The following is a 15,415-nucleotide window of genomic DNA, read 5'->3' on the forward strand; positions in this document are numbered from 1 at the left end:
CTTTTGTCTCACAGTGCGAGCAAAGAGGAACACAGACAAAATATCAAAAAGGATTCAAATTTTTTTTTTTTTTTTATTGTCTGGTTATGTGTAGGTGTACAAAAAGCATGCAAAAAATAGCTTCTTTATATATATTGGTACATATTTACATTGTAACAACTGCATTCCATAGGGACGTGCCATGCGTCTGTTTTTCATATGAGCGACTTATGCAGGCGAGTGAGTACATTCAGAGAAATGCACAGGACGGCACGAGACTGACGTCCAGAAACACAGAGACAGCAGGCATCTTCAACACACACGTCAGGACAGTCACAGAAGACACAGCAGCGGCTCCAGTCATCCCTGACTTCGTATTATGTACAGACTCGCCTTCCCACAGTCCTCCACCCATTTCCTCCTTTGGATATAATAATGACCTGAAATCATGAGAAATTAGTCCTGTCACTCACTTCCTGTGCTGCAACTGGAAACCATTAATGTTTCTTCTGTGTTTCACTGCTGTAACTAAGCACAAAGCTGGAAAAGATTTTGGAGTCTGCAACCTCTGCCAAATCCACTATGTTTAATACACCTGTATTCTGCATTGAGAGCAAACAGAGATGGAAAATGATGAGTTCTGGAGAGCAGCCAAAATGTGTAAGTTTTAGGATTCTCTACAAGGATAACCTGTGCTGTTTCAAAACAATCATATATGTGACCACTAAGTTATACCCATTTAAAATGAATTAATCATGTGCTTGAAATTTAGCAGGCTCAATCAGCTGATTGAAAGGGTGTGTGCAGAAGTCAACTGCATCAAGTGTTCAAGATGTAAACCTATAAAAAACAAACCAAAAAAAAGTAAAACTTGTTCCAGGTTCAATCAGATATGTTACTTTGAAATTTAGTGAGGACTGGCAAAAAAAATTTTATGAAATTCTTTTCTGGTTTTGTCTCTAGGTGGAAATGGGCGTGGCCTATACGGATCTATTGACAAATGCTGGACTAAGTTCAGGAATTACAAATGAAAAAACAAAAAATAAATAAACATGCTTTATAGATGGCGGTGGATTCTGCACCAGTTTTTCATTCGCCCCAAAATATAATTCATCATCTCTGAGGTAATAATTAATATTAAATAGCTTTTAAATAACCAGTTGGCTGGGTGCATGAAAAGACGGTCCAAGCTGCTCCTGTGCTCTGATGAGATTTACAGTCTTAGCCTTATGCATCATTTCAGCAGTAAAACCCAGAGCTCCGCTGCCCCAGTCACACACACACACACACACACACACACACACACACACACACACAATTCTGTCATTATATATATATGCACAACGAAAACAGCTGTTCAAAACCAATCCTGTTGCTGCAGTTACAGCATTTTAACACAGACAGGAGAATAAGTTACTGGAAAAATGGAAACATATTTTGAGTTTAAGTAAAAAACCACGCGGCAATGCTGTGACATGCAGATCGATAGCAAAGAGCAACGCCTCAAAAAAGCACAGGAGATCGTGAGAACGCACCGATACACAGTAAATGTGGTCCGTTACAGGCGAACCACGGCTTTTCTCTTGATCTTAAACTGTACAGTGTGTCATGGCTGGCAGGGATCAGTAGTGTTACATGTAATCACAATAATTTCAATATGTATCTGTAAGTGGAAAAGTGCAAATATTTAAATACAAGTAATGTTTGAGCTTAACTTTCAACAACTAAAACACGCGCACGAGGATGATTGGCCCGCGTGCATCCGACAGCAGGGGAACGAGCCAATAATGCACTGATGATTAAGACGACAACAATATTGCACCTCTGTCACTGACAAAACGTCTGTGCAGACACACACACACACACACACACATGTAAAGCTGGCGACACCTAGGGTAAAAATGAATTCCTATAAGAACGAGTGTTACACCTTTAAAGCAAATAAAAATACAACACAACGTTTCAGACTTCATACTTTTTGGTTCGATCAGCCCTTCACTGAAGGTTACTCTGCAAACAGACAGGTGTACTTCACCTTACGTCACCCTCATCACAGAGAAAACAAACACGAGCGTCACATCATCACATTAATGTCCACAACCCTTCACTTTAAACTGCACACTGAGACATTTTTAGACAGTTAGACAAAGATTTTCACGTATCTATTTTACCGACTGAATAATACAATTAAAAACAGATATAAAGATCTTCATTCTCCCGCGTGATGATGCCTCTGCCTCTGCGAACATGTAAAGCCCTAAACACAGAGGCTCAGTAGCAACGTGTGAAATATTCTCCCACCAATCCATCTTCAGTCAGAGTCCTTCACTGAGACGCACTGAAGTGGATGGGGATCTGTTGCTGTTGTTGTTTGTTGTTGTTTGTTGTTTGTTGTTGTTGTTGTTGTTTGTTGGCAGCCTGAGCCTAATTGTGATATTAAAATGCCCCTTTTCACTGCGGTTCAAGCGATGTGAGCGTCATTCAGAACAGGAGGAGAAAGACTCTGGAGTTATATAAACCTTTATCTGAGGCAGAGCTGCTGCGGAGGCATAAATGTTCTCATTGAGTTGAGTCGGCGGAAACAAAACAACCCACAGATTAAAAAAAAAAAAAAAAAAAAAAAATGTAAGTTAGCCAACCACTTTGAATGGCAGACAAAGGACTCATATCTTACAAAATGTTCATTCATTCTTTTTCATTCGTCCTTAATCCCAACATTACTTTGCATGGCTCGTTGAAAGCTTAAAACGTCAGCCAGGCGAACTGAATAAGGACTGTGCAAAATGGACTCAGGTGAGGAGGGGGTTAAATTTTAAAACTGCATGATTTTCTGCACCATTAACATTTTATTTGGACTCTAACCTTAACTAAAAGTATGTTTCCTACTGGGTTGGTGCAACTAGTTCAACAATTAATAACTAAAAAAAAAGGCAAAGCATGAAGAATGATAATGAATGAATTTAAGATAATGTAATGTCAATTTCAACCTTTATATATATGAATTAGCAATTTTTAAATTTAGCACAAAGATAATCAGCCAATTCTATATTAGGTATTTCATTTTTTTCCCTTTATTTTTGTTGAAAAAAAAATTGTCCTTTGCACATGATGAAGAACACCTGTATGACCCACTGTGTGAACTAATCTTTTTTTTTTTTTTTTTTTAAATTGGGATTGATTTAAAGGAATATTGAAATATAGTTTTGGGTTATTAAAAATAAAATGTCAAAGTCTCAAAAAAGTCTGACTACCCTCCCCTCAACAAAAAGAAAACACGTGTAACCCCTCCCCCCTTTCTGACCTCCTCTCCCATCCTAATATTTTGTGTAGACTCCCTTTGCCGTTGCACAACTTGATTCAATTTCATCTGCAAGAGCGCTCACTGACGTTTGACTTGGACAATGAGATTATTTATGCCTTTAAATCAGCTCTGCATCCATGAATGTTGCATAACAACGTCTAATGTGGCATAGACTGAAATGTGGACAATCTGAGCGGTTTATAGTCCTTTTTTTCAGTCTGTTCACACTCGCCATCAAACAACATTCACTTTCAAATGCTCCATGTTCTGTCACAATGACCGAAACAGTACGATATGGAAGCAAAGTGACAGCGTTAGAGAACCACAATCATCAGACAAACAAACACAGAACACAGGAGGAGAAGAAGCGTGAGATTACTTCTAACAAAAAACAATAATAATTACACATCACACAGCGGGAGAGTCACTTCAAGATGTGTTGAAGCAGAAAAAAAAGCCGCTGCCCTTTCTGTGTGATCGGCCTCAGACGGCTGACTTCCTCTCCCTCCTGTCAGAGGACTTTATAACCTTTATAACCTCGCTTCAAAATAAAAGCTATGGGTGGCACGTGTACAATGGGGCTGTGAGACGAGAGCACTGAAGACATCAATGTACAATATTAAAATGTCTGATCACTGATCAGAAATCAAAAGCCCTGTACTTCGCTGAAGAGACAATACAGTGTCATTCACATGCAGGAGTCTGTGACGAGTGTCAGAGAGGAGTTTCTTTTCTCTTCATCAGCCTCTGACTGTGACAGGTGGCTGTGGACAGCCTGATGATGAGCCATAACTATTCACCATGCAAAAAAAACAAAAACAAAAGAGTTTGACTCTTTTTTTTCCACATTACAGTGTAATACAAGCCGACGAACAGGTTCTCATCTTTTCCCGCAACAATAACTTGAACTGTGAACGATCCAGAGAACCGGCGGAGTTCCTCTCCTCGCTTCACTCATGCCAGTAAGTGGTTGAGCAGGTTAAACGAGCAGCCTCCGCAGATCGAACACTCCACGGTGACCAAGGAAAGTTTCGGGGGATACCGGGGTGAGAAAGGAAAGACTGGAAGCGAAAACGAAAAGCAAGCGCACAAGTCTGACTGCAAACACAAGCACTGTATCAGATTCAAAACCTTGAGTGTTTCCTCGGTGCACGGACGGAGAAGCCCGTAGTGCGTCACTGGTTTGGAGGACGAAGGGGTGAGTGCACAGCGGTTCAAGCAAAGGGACGTAAAGGGACGGAGTTCAAGACAAAGCTCTGCGGACGGGAGACTCAAGAGGAGGGCTCGTCTTCATGCAGGTCCTCCAGCTCTCCCTCTCTGGGTCCGTCTCCTGTGCTGCACTTTCTGAGAGAAGAAATAAGAGAGAGAAAGATCAATACCACATACGCACAGTGAAGACAGAGATCTGAATGATGACGCTATTAAAGGCTTAGGACTTCTCTCCTAATGCAGCACATTCCGAGAAGTTCTTTTCCCTTTTTCCTACATGATGAATGTTAAAGACACAAAATGCTTTATCCATGAAACACAGGACTAAATGACAGCAGCAGGGAGACGACAGGGGCGGGGAGGGAGGGGGGGGGGCGGCTCCATCACTTCTCATGATGGGGATAAGCAGGAGCTGAGGAGTCTAAGATGATGGCGGGCGCAGCGGCTGACAGACAGCGTGCCACACTGTACTGAGAGAGTGTTACCTGAGGGAGGGGTGAAGTTTTAAAGAGGGCCGGAAGGGCCACGAGTCCCTGCAGCACAGTGGGAGAAAAGATGGAGAAGTCACAGGTGAGAGGGCAAAGGTCACCCGAGGAGCTCAAAAACAAGGTTGCCGGTGGAGATGACCTCCCCCCTGCTAACCCCACCCACCACAACATGAAGGTCATTTTCTACATTTCAGTGTTAATGCTGAGATTGCCAGTCAACACTGATCATTGACAACTCATTAAACGCTTGAGTTACTGTTTCTAACATGAAGAACTGACCAGGTCTGAAAATATTTTTGTGTGTGTGTGTGTGTGTGTGTGTGTGTGTGTGTGTGTGTGTGTGAGCGTTACAAACGGATGATCGGTACTTGAGGTAGGCAGGGAAAATCTAACTAATGGTGCTATTATTAAAAAATGTAGGACTGAATGTTTTTGGAGCTTGACCTGTATTAGGGATTATAAACAGGATATCTTACTATCTGCTGTTTGGATTTTGATCACTCTTTTGTAAAATTGTCTCTTTATGATCCCCGACAGTGGAGTGCTCCATTAATCACTAAAATGAATAATCATTACCATTATTTTAAGTTGTGAAACCTCTGCATAATTAGTATGTCCAGTTGCATCCTGTGATAAAGAAAAATGCTACTAGTCTTGTTTCTTTCCCCCCATCCTCCAGCAGGGGGCAGCGCTGCCTCAAACAAACATGTCCTCTGAAAACACCTTTACCTTAGACAGCAGCTTCAGCTCTGACTGCTCAGACCTCGACCTACATGCAGAAGAAATCATCAAAAAGACGCCCTCACAATAGGAGATTAGAGTCCGCTCCACATCCAGCACTACAGTAGTGCATCTTCATGACAGAGTCTGCTGGACACATAACACGGATTACTGTCCCAAGGACGCCGGCAGGACAGCAGGGAACAGCTATAGATGCTCCAATCTGCCCTCGGCTGTATTATGTTAAAACTGCATGATGGGGTAGGACGATTGTTTCCAATCCATGTAACAGAAAATCCAAGGTCAGCCCGAGGCACTGTAGGATCTGTATCATTCTGTCTCACTCTAAATCTTTGTGCCCTTCAAAGCTGGAAGCAACACACAAAGAAACACTCAGAAAAGCTGTAAGCTCCACTGCATACAATGAAAGAATGAATTATGGTGCTATGGCAACACAAAGCAGCAGCTGCTGCCACAGGAATGAGTGCTAGTTAACCTGATACAGCAGAAAGAGGAGACAGGTGTGAAGTATCAATCTGTGTTACAATCTCAAGCAATCTCAGCAATAAGAGCCTGTGTGGTTTTAGTTTTGCTTTTCCCTTCACTGATAAGATCTGCAACCATTAAGTGTGTGAGTGAGGTGTGGACATGTCTGGCCGCTGGACCGAGTGTGTGTGCGTGTGTGTGCTTACATGAGCAGGCTGCCGGGCGCAGACATGGACCTCTCCTCCCTCCTGCTCGGACATTCAAAGGGGTTACTGAAGGAGCGCTTCCTCAGCATGGCTTTTACTAAGATCTGAAACAGTCACAGAACACAGGGCGGTTACCGGCGTGAGCAGTTTTGAGCTTGTGGTCGTGCGCGTGGAGAGCAGCTGGATTTACAAGCAACGTCATTGTGAGACTTGCGCGCAGGGGGTGAAGCAAAACAGAAGATCTGTGCTCTCATGGGGAAATCAACATGTTGTGTTTGTGCAATTAACTGCATGAGAAACTAGAATCACTTCCTCGCGGTTGCCTGCTTCCTCCACTCAGACTAGTTATAGATTACATCCCTGTTTATCCAGAGTCGTATAAAATATCAACCATTTGTGTCAAATTTTGTCATGATTTCTGTGTGAAGTCTTGAGTAGGGGCTACAAAGTGTTTTGTGAGGTCACACTGACCTCGACCTTTGATCTTAGCTCTGCCATCAATAAGGCAGAAACTGGTGTGGAGGAAACACTTGTTCTAAGGTAAGACAGCTCACACCTACAGTGTGTTTACATCTGTATGATCAATGATTGGATGATCACTTTGATGTGTGTTTAGAGCTTCAGTGTGTGACCATTGATCGAGCTGCAGACTGATGTGTGTGTGTGTGTGTGTGTGTGTGCGTACACAGTATATGTAAGCTGTCTCGATACTGCGATGACACACTACGCCTCCACTCCCTTGACTGTTAAAAAGGTAAGGATCGACTGTAGTGAGAATTTCAAACGTGCTCCACTGCTGCTGTGTGCGTGCCTTCGCCTGTGTGAGCACATCTCCACGGGTGTAACATTATAACATTTACGGGAGTCACATATCGCAGATTGTGGTTTCCTGTTTTCGGGGACGTGGTTCCTTCGCAGCAGCAACAACAGCAGCAGCGAAATAACAGGCTGCAATATATTATTATGTACTATTATTGAATATCCCCGAGAAACGTGCAGTAAAAGTCGACATTAAGCAACAGATTCCCTCATTCAGCATCATCATCATAAGAACAGGCTAACTAACTACTAAAGACACTAATAACAATACACAACACACAACAGCAAGACCAAACCAGGCTGCTACAGTAACCAATCAAAAAACCACGAGACAATAAAATCAAATAGTATTCCTGTCTATTTGAAGTTCTTCTGCACATTACATCAAACTCTTATAGAACGGCCTCCGAATCAATTCCAGTATCATGATGGATGTTCATCCAGTGATTAACATCTGCAGTGTCAACACACTCCTCCTTTATCTCCTGCTCTCTTCTTGAATCACTCATAAAGTTAGTGAGTGGATGCAGCCGAAAAATAAATCAGGATTACCTGTTGCCACCCTTTTATTTTCAAGATGTTAAACAAAAACCAAATGCATATGAGTACAGGATTACATTTGCTCAACAAAGAGAAGACGCAACCTCGTCCTCGGTTTCTGTGTTGCTCATTATTTTGTCACAATTACGGTTTAACAGCGGAAGCAGCTGCTCTGAGCGCTGCTGAACGAAGAGCTTGGTGAACAGGGGACACCCGGTGCGTCTTACCACTGCAGAGAGGCTGGGGACAAACTTGACTGAGTTCTGGATGTCCTCCTCGGTCACCTCCACCACAGAGCAGTGCTCCTCCTCCAGAGGCAAGGGGTCGGTGCCGCCCTGGGTCACCCACTGGTCCATCTGAACACACACACACAAACACACACACAAATAAAATAATCAAAATATTCAAAACAATCAGCCGGAGTTCGTTTGCAGCTGAACATTTCTGTATTGTTGCATCTTTAAATTTGTTGCAAAGGGCGACAGGCTTTTTGAATTAGGATGTAGCCTTCGTACTGAACAGCATGCAGACATTACATCGCTGCCGAGCATTTTCTAAAGCGGGACATGTTTAGATTTATAAATGAGAATTAATTTCATTATGCTCCAAAAATCCAAAAGCAACGACGTAAAAGCTGCTTGAGACAAATGCTCCATCAAACTGAACCAGCCCCAGTTGATTTTTATCCAAGTTGCTTCATTATTGATCACAGTGATTTGAATTCGAAGGCTGCAGTTATCCTATATTTTCTTACTGCCATCAAATCAAATGGAAAGACCAAATACAAGTATGTGTCAATCAGTGCTTCCTGACTTTCATCTGCAGCCCTCTCATTCCTACTGCAGACATACTTTTATAAAAACAGGCCACTGGTGTATATACTGTAGTTTTTACCAAACGTTCCTCAAACAGGAGGAAACTGTTGTTGTTGGGGACTATTTTCTGTCATGGATCAGGTGCTCTGGAGTAATGGTTTATCTATGTTTATCATAATGAAGGAATATATCACTCAGTGTAATGATCCACTGACGCACATATATATTTATTAATATGATCATTTCATCGGTCCTGTCATAGGATTCGTTGACGACATTGAGTATCTCTAGATTTATCCTTTAAAGTGCCTGCAGAAATTCATTCGCACGCTGCCTGGGAGGCTCTGACATCCAGAACATCATGAACATCACTGCTGCTTCTTCACAAATGAAGAACCAATCAATCAAAAATCCACACAATCCAGGAAGACAGCAGACGATCTGCAAACCTTTCAAATCAGTGAGCATCAATGCGCATTAAGGAAAAAGCAATGGACAGATTTACCTGCCTGAACTTTCAAATCTCTTAAAGTTCGTTTTTATACAGTGACTCGACTTGAAGTGTGCTGTAATCATTTGACAATAATATAAGACACAGTGTAGTTCATGGCTAAAACATGATTTTGCTTTGAATTAATTCAATTTAAGTTGCATTTAATTAAACTGTAAAATAACGTGACTTTTTGTGATATTAAATCTTCAGTAAATGTAATTATCTCTATCGACTGAAGGGTTTTTCTGAGTTTCTTCTCGTAACTTGTGTCAACTAAAAAGATGTGTTTGTGTGTTTGTGCACAAATTCATGCATGATCCCTCACAGCCTAATTACTGCATCTCTTGTTCTATAAACACAAACAGAGTCTCTGGTGAGAAAAACCACTCGCTGACACATGATCAGACTGTGTCATGGAAACACGGCGGGGAGCGGGGAATGTCATCTGTCCATGGCTGCTCCCAGACCTCCTTACCCCTCTGCTACTGGCTGACTCAGTTTCAGCCCGGTCCTCCACGGGGACAAACAGGTTTCATCGTGCCCTGGAGCAACACAGCAAGTCTGATGAACCCTGCTCTATTTATCACAGTGAGGTCAGAGTCTCACCATCAATCAGTCTGATGATCTTGTGCGTTTGTGTCAGTGGAGCCAGAATGAGATTAACAACTTTCAGTCTCAGCCTCCTACTGTTTTTATACGACTAAAATATGATAAGAAATGCATTCCCTCTTCTCTTCAGGGTACTTCACACCAACATGGTAGCAGTGTTTTTTTGTGCAGTGGTCTACAATAGGCCTTCCACGGTGCACAGAGCCTTTTCTGAGAAACACTTCATGTGTGTTCTTATTAGAAATGAAACACAAGTGGGTGCCGACCGAAAATTAGGGTCCTGGCTCCTGTTGATGCAGAGCATTATATTTTTCACTGCGAGAACTGCTGCATGTGTGTTTGTGTGCCTATTAAAACTTTACATCCAATATGCCTATTGACATACAAATAGCACTGTAGCAGAGTGAGGTTTAGTCCCCTGGGCTTATTTCCCAAAGTACTAAGTACTGACCTTATTAGCTTAAAAGCTGAGAGTGGGGGGGACAAACGGTCTCGCTGTCCCTCCTACACAGTAGCCAGTGTGATATATGATATATGATGTCTGACAGCCTAATCTTGTCTTGTTGTATAAACAGTCTCTGGTGAGAAAACCACTCACTGACATGATCAGACTGTCATGGAAACACGGTGGGGAATGTCGTGTGTCCACGGCTGCTCCTGAACCTCACCTACCCCTCTACCCCAGTCCTCCGCGGGGACAAACAGCTTTCATCATGCCCTGGAGCAACACAGCATGTATGACGAACCCTGCTCCATGTATCACAGTGAGGTCAGAGCCTGACGAGCCAATCGCTGCAGAGAGAAGGGCATTCCTGTCGTGTGTGAACATCGACGGTGAAATCCTCTTGTGATGACTGTGTTCAACTCAGCTGCCTGTCATGCTGAACAATAAGTGACCGACCCCAAGGTCTCGTTCCACAGCTGCTTTGCTCTCTCTCTACGTTACCTTGATCTCAGGGATGGTGATCCTGGTGTCTGGGTTCTTATCCAGCATCCGTAAGATCAGAGTCCGCAGCTCTTCACTGATGTTTGGTCTGCATGAAACAACATGATAATGACACAGAACAAGTTTTGAGGCCCGTGTAAAGTAGAGAATGTATACCAAAGCCATTCATGGTCCTGTTTAGACCCAAGGGTCAATTTAAACAGACTTGGATCAAACTTTCTGAACTGGGCCACTGGAGGGAGGGAGGCTGTGTGTGTGTGTGTGTGTGTGTGTGTGTGTGTGTGTGTGTGGATCAGTGGACCAGGGGGGAAATACAGAGTGGAACTAAGTTGAATGAATAAGATTTATTTATGGAAAATAAACAAACAATAATTTGTTGATGCTGCCGTCCGTCCCTCCCAGTCTTGTGGATGTGATATCTCAGTAACGCCTCGAGGGAATTTGGTGAACTGATTCGATTTTGGTGGTCAAAGGTCAAAGGTCAGGGTCACAGTAACAACACAAAAACCGTTTTTGGCCATAACTCAAGAATTCATGCATTATTATGATTAAATATAACACAAATGTCTATTAAGGAAAAAATGATTCAGCTCTGTAACTCAGGAACAGAAGTGGAGATTGACCGTGTCTCCTGCAACTGGACTGGTTGGTGGACATATTTTATATAAGCTTTCCTCTTTTATGTTTCAGTGTTACACCATGGGTATTTTTTAATGTTGACGCTGTGAATTAAGTTTTTAAAAAAAAATCTTCTAAAACAAATTATAGCAGTGAGTCCTAACCAGGGCTGCCGTAGCCCCAAGGGCTAACTTCTCCTGCTGCGTGGAAAGACTGCGGAGTAGCTCAACTTATTCAAAACAAAGTAGAAAAGCATATCCTCAGCATATTAAGTCCGTTAGTCAGTCAGTCGTTAAATGTGTTGTGATTGAGAGGGAGAAAACTAGTCAGATAACTTCATGGAACTTGAATTACTAAACAAATGAAACAGCTAAAAGTGACAAATAAACGGTTAGCTAGGTAAGTTTATGCTAACACTACTAGATAGATAGATAGATAGATAGATAGATAGATAGATACATAGATAGATTCTCATAATGGCAGTAGCAACATTAACTGCACTACACCTTGAGTGTAATGACTCCATCAGAGCTGACGAGAAGACGCCACTAACTGTCATTGATATGTGCAGTGTGGAGATGATTTCATTAGTTGGTGTGCTATTCTGTTCTGACGGAGGGTGGTGTTTAATGAATGAGCTGCTTTCCACACAGCCGGAGTCTCTTGAGCCCGCCGGGGGAAGACACTTTCATTACTGATATGACCCCCCCCCCCCATACTGACACACACTCCAACTGCCACTCACAGGCCTTTCACACATGCTATGTTTATACTTCATCAGTCTATCACCACCGCCAGCCTCTTCCTGGCTTTTCTATCTCTTGTTCTCTCTTTTCTTTTCTGTATTATTCACCCGACAAGACCTCCATGTTTTTCTTTAACCTTTCAGGGGGAAGGAAGATAGGGGAAGCACAGCAGCTTGTATGTGTCCAGGCTGCTGATGCCCCCTGCTTTTTTTCTTTTTCAATGCTTGTTTTGATCACACGCCGGTGACATTTACTGTGTGCTGGCACCGACTGACTGCTGCGCAAAACTATTCACATTTTTGTAGGTGCAATTTGTAACCAGAGAGGAGAACAAAATGGTTTTGCGATCGGAGATGCAGATTAGAAGATGGCAATCGGCGAAGACGGTGACTACAGCTGTGGACAGGAGGTGGCTGGAACGTCACCGCCGTCTCTTTTAATAAAGGGAAGGGAGAGAGATGGACTCACGTTTCTGAGAAGTCCACAGGCTTGGTCCTTATCTTGTTGTGCAAAGCCAATATGTACTCATCAATAAATGGGCACTGCAGGTGAAGCAGAAGAAAGCGAGGGAAAAACACAAGGAAGGAACATTGAATTACTACTGTGCCGGGAAAAATCTGTATCCCTGAAGACGACAGAGGAAAAAAAAAAAAAAAACACAACAGCAGCTTCTGCAGTATGACACATAAAGCAAAACCGATGATACAGAGTGTTCCTACTAAAGTGCCACTCGGTGCTGTTTACAAGCATTGGAGTCTGTGAAATGAACATTTTCCTTGCCTTTACCGTTAACCTTTCGTGAGCCAGATTCTGATATGTGATCGAGGGGCGGGAAACTGTGCGTACTTGCCTTCCCAAAGACGAAACAGTAGAGAGTGACTCCCATGGCCCACACGTCCAGAGCCTGTGAGAAAGTGGCAACAGTGACGTTAAATGCTACATAACAGACTGCACAACTATACTTTTAGAAACACACTGAAACGATCCGAACACCTGCTCATGTAAAAAAAAACAAAAAAAACACTGTGATCTAAATCAATATAGACTGCCTACTGTGATTTATGAGACATTTTTCAGCTTATTTTCTGGGGACGTCTACCATCAGACACCTTAGAGATGGATGTGTATGATCAGCAGAGGCAGGACAACTATCCATCAGGCTTGTAGTTCCTCTCCGCTCTTCTGTATGACTAACTAACGCCCTAATGGCCCGATGTACGACTGGGACTGAGGGATTAACTGATTGAGTGTCAGATGTTAAATATTTCACTGATGACTTAAACTTCAAATCAAATCACAAGTGTTGATGAATAATGGACACAGAGCTGTTCGGAACATGGCTACAACAAATCCAAATCAGGAAGAGAGCAGGACTAATCAGAGAAAAAGCGTCCCTCTAACACAGCATATACCTCTCGGAGCCTCGGGGAAACAGTGGGCCGAGACACTTGAAGCGCTCCTACATCCTGATAGCATTTTGTCTGCAATCAAACATTCTATTCTGACCCCTCTTTTATAGACATGCAACTTCCTTCCAGGAGCACATCCATCAGTCTGCCTTCAGTGATTACCACTGCAGAAAGGAACACGACCTGTACCAATCATGCTGGATATGAATAGGATGTCGGGGGTTGAGAACCGAGGCTTTGTTGTTACTTGTTCATAAATCAGCAGGTAGGGTTGATTCACAAGCCTCAAAAAAAAAAAAAAAAAAGACTCATACTGAAAAACTGAAAATGGAGGAATTACGTCAATGAGTTCTTTCAGTTGTAATAAAAAATTAAAGCTTTGCGATAAGATGGTTTTCAAATAATGTGGATTTAGTGTGGAGGCAGGAGGTATTCAGTTCCAGCATCATGGAAGAGTGGCAGGTTGTCCTTGACAAACATGACTGATCATCGCTCGACCTTCAAAGCAGAAACCCTTCTGTATAAGGATGTGAATCATCGCCGAATCAATAACAGATATGTAAAACTAACAGACTTGCTCCATTTCTTTACTCTGGTAATGCCTTTGTTTTCTGTAGCATCCTCGTTACTAATGCCAGCTAACACAAAGGGGAAGCGACTGACAATGGCAATTAGTTCCTCAGATTAGCAGGCCGGCAAAGGTCTGAAATCTCATCTTGGTTTATTGGTTCTCATTTTCAAATCATGTGGTTAAGGCTTATACCAGCACCTGCAGCTGCTGTAATCACATCAGTTAAAACTCACGCGCACACACACATCACACGAGCACGGATGAAGCACTTTGCATTCATATATGAATGTAAGGTTAACTCACCTTTCCGCTGAAGCTCTTGCGCTGATCTGACAAGGTCTCTGGTGCCATGAAGGCGGGAGTGCCGGCCGTGCTGGACAGCAAAGCATCGTTGCCCTCAAACTGGTTGCTGACCCCAAAGTCTGCTATCTTCACATGGCCGTCATCCCCGAGTAACAAGTTAGAAGGCTTGATGTCCCGGTGGACAATCTTCTGGTAGTGCACTGAGGACAAAGAGGGCGTCGTTAGTCTGATTTTTATAAGAGCTACGATAATAAAACCAAACAAACAACATCCTGATGATTTTGTTATTCTTGGACTGTTGTCAGCTGTGCGGCTAAAAAACACAAAACAAACTCAAGCAGTATCTAAAAGGTTTATTCTCAGGGGGGAAGTTTGAATGAACTCCGTATTTTTATGGCGCTCTGCTGCAGAGTTTGATATCTCTATTTCTCTATCTACATGTCTGTATTTCTTATTGAAACACCGTGTCATGGAGCAAGATGGCGCTAGTATGACATAAGTATGAATGAATAAATAAATAAATACAGAAACACATGATTAAATTAAGAAACGTAAATATATATAAAAACACATTTTTCATTACCAAAATGTATTTAAGAGAAGATATTCCTTCATTAGGACGTGTGCAGTGTCACAGCAGCAAAGTACGAGACGGTACAAGAAAGACAAACTGTAAAATGTGAAAAATATTAAGATAAAATAGCAGCACATGAGGTATTTAATTATTTATTTATGAACTTATTCAATTATTTAGTTATACTTGTGTCTTTTTGTCCTTCATAATTATCAGATTGTTAACACAGATGGATTAACGTCTCAGGAGCATTTTACTGATGTAGATGGTCGGGGCGGAGCAAGTTTAAACTAGTTTATACATAGTTCAGTTGTTTAGTAATTATTATTATTTGCTTTTTTTGTGGATTTTTTTACTTTAATCTGATGCCATGTGAGAAGTTTAGTGGACATGACTCCGACCAGACAGAGGGTTTCAAAAGCCAAACAGGTTGACAACTGTTCAGCTCATCACGTGGTTTGTAACCAGTAACTCCAGCTGTCAGATAAATGTAGTGAAGAACAAGTACAATATTTCCCTCTGAAATGCAGTGAAGGAGTTTACATACAAAGAAGCAATAAATGGAAATACTCAGGTAAATGTA

General features: G+C 42.2%; 1 protein-coding gene across 3 annotated transcripts in view; it reads right to left on the reverse strand.

Annotated features, from left to right (window-relative positions):
* Window positions 1–50: 50 nt before the first annotated feature.
* Window positions 51–15,415, reverse strand: part of camkk1a (calcium/calmodulin-dependent protein kinase kinase 1, alpha a) — a 63,776-nt gene continuing 48,411 nt past the window's right edge. The window contains exons 10-18 of one of the 3 annotated variants that reach the window (XR_002761414.2): window positions 14,259–14,458; window positions 12,826–12,879; window positions 12,444–12,517; window positions 10,612–10,699; window positions 7,976–8,104; window positions 6,390–6,493; window positions 4,975–5,022; window positions 4,412–4,624; window positions 51–419 (exon numbers count right to left, since the gene is read on the reverse strand). Coding sequence is in view for 2 of the 3 variants with exons in the window: in XM_023418297.2 (XP_023274065.1) it covers window positions 4,552–4,624; window positions 4,975–5,022; window positions 6,390–6,493; window positions 7,976–8,104; window positions 10,612–10,699; window positions 12,444–12,517; window positions 12,826–12,879; window positions 14,259–14,458 (770 nt within the window). In the remaining variant the exon portion in view is untranslated. Of the gene's footprint in view, window positions 420–1,895; window positions 4,625–4,974; window positions 5,023–6,389; window positions 6,494–7,975; window positions 8,105–10,611; window positions 10,700–12,443; window positions 12,518–12,825; window positions 12,880–14,258; window positions 14,459–15,415 lie in introns of those variants that run through there. The other 2 variants (XM_023418297.2, XM_023418298.2) reach the window with 2 other exon arrangements.

The sequence above is a fragment of the Seriola lalandi genome, unplaced genomic scaffold, assembly GCF_002814215.2.
Source record: "Seriola lalandi dorsalis isolate HSWRI2012SDOR001 ecotype SW California unplaced genomic scaffold, Sedor1 jcf7180002054581, whole genome shotgun sequence".
Classification (NCBI taxonomy): domain Eukaryota; kingdom Metazoa; phylum Chordata; class Actinopteri; order Carangiformes; family Carangidae; genus Seriola; species Seriola lalandi.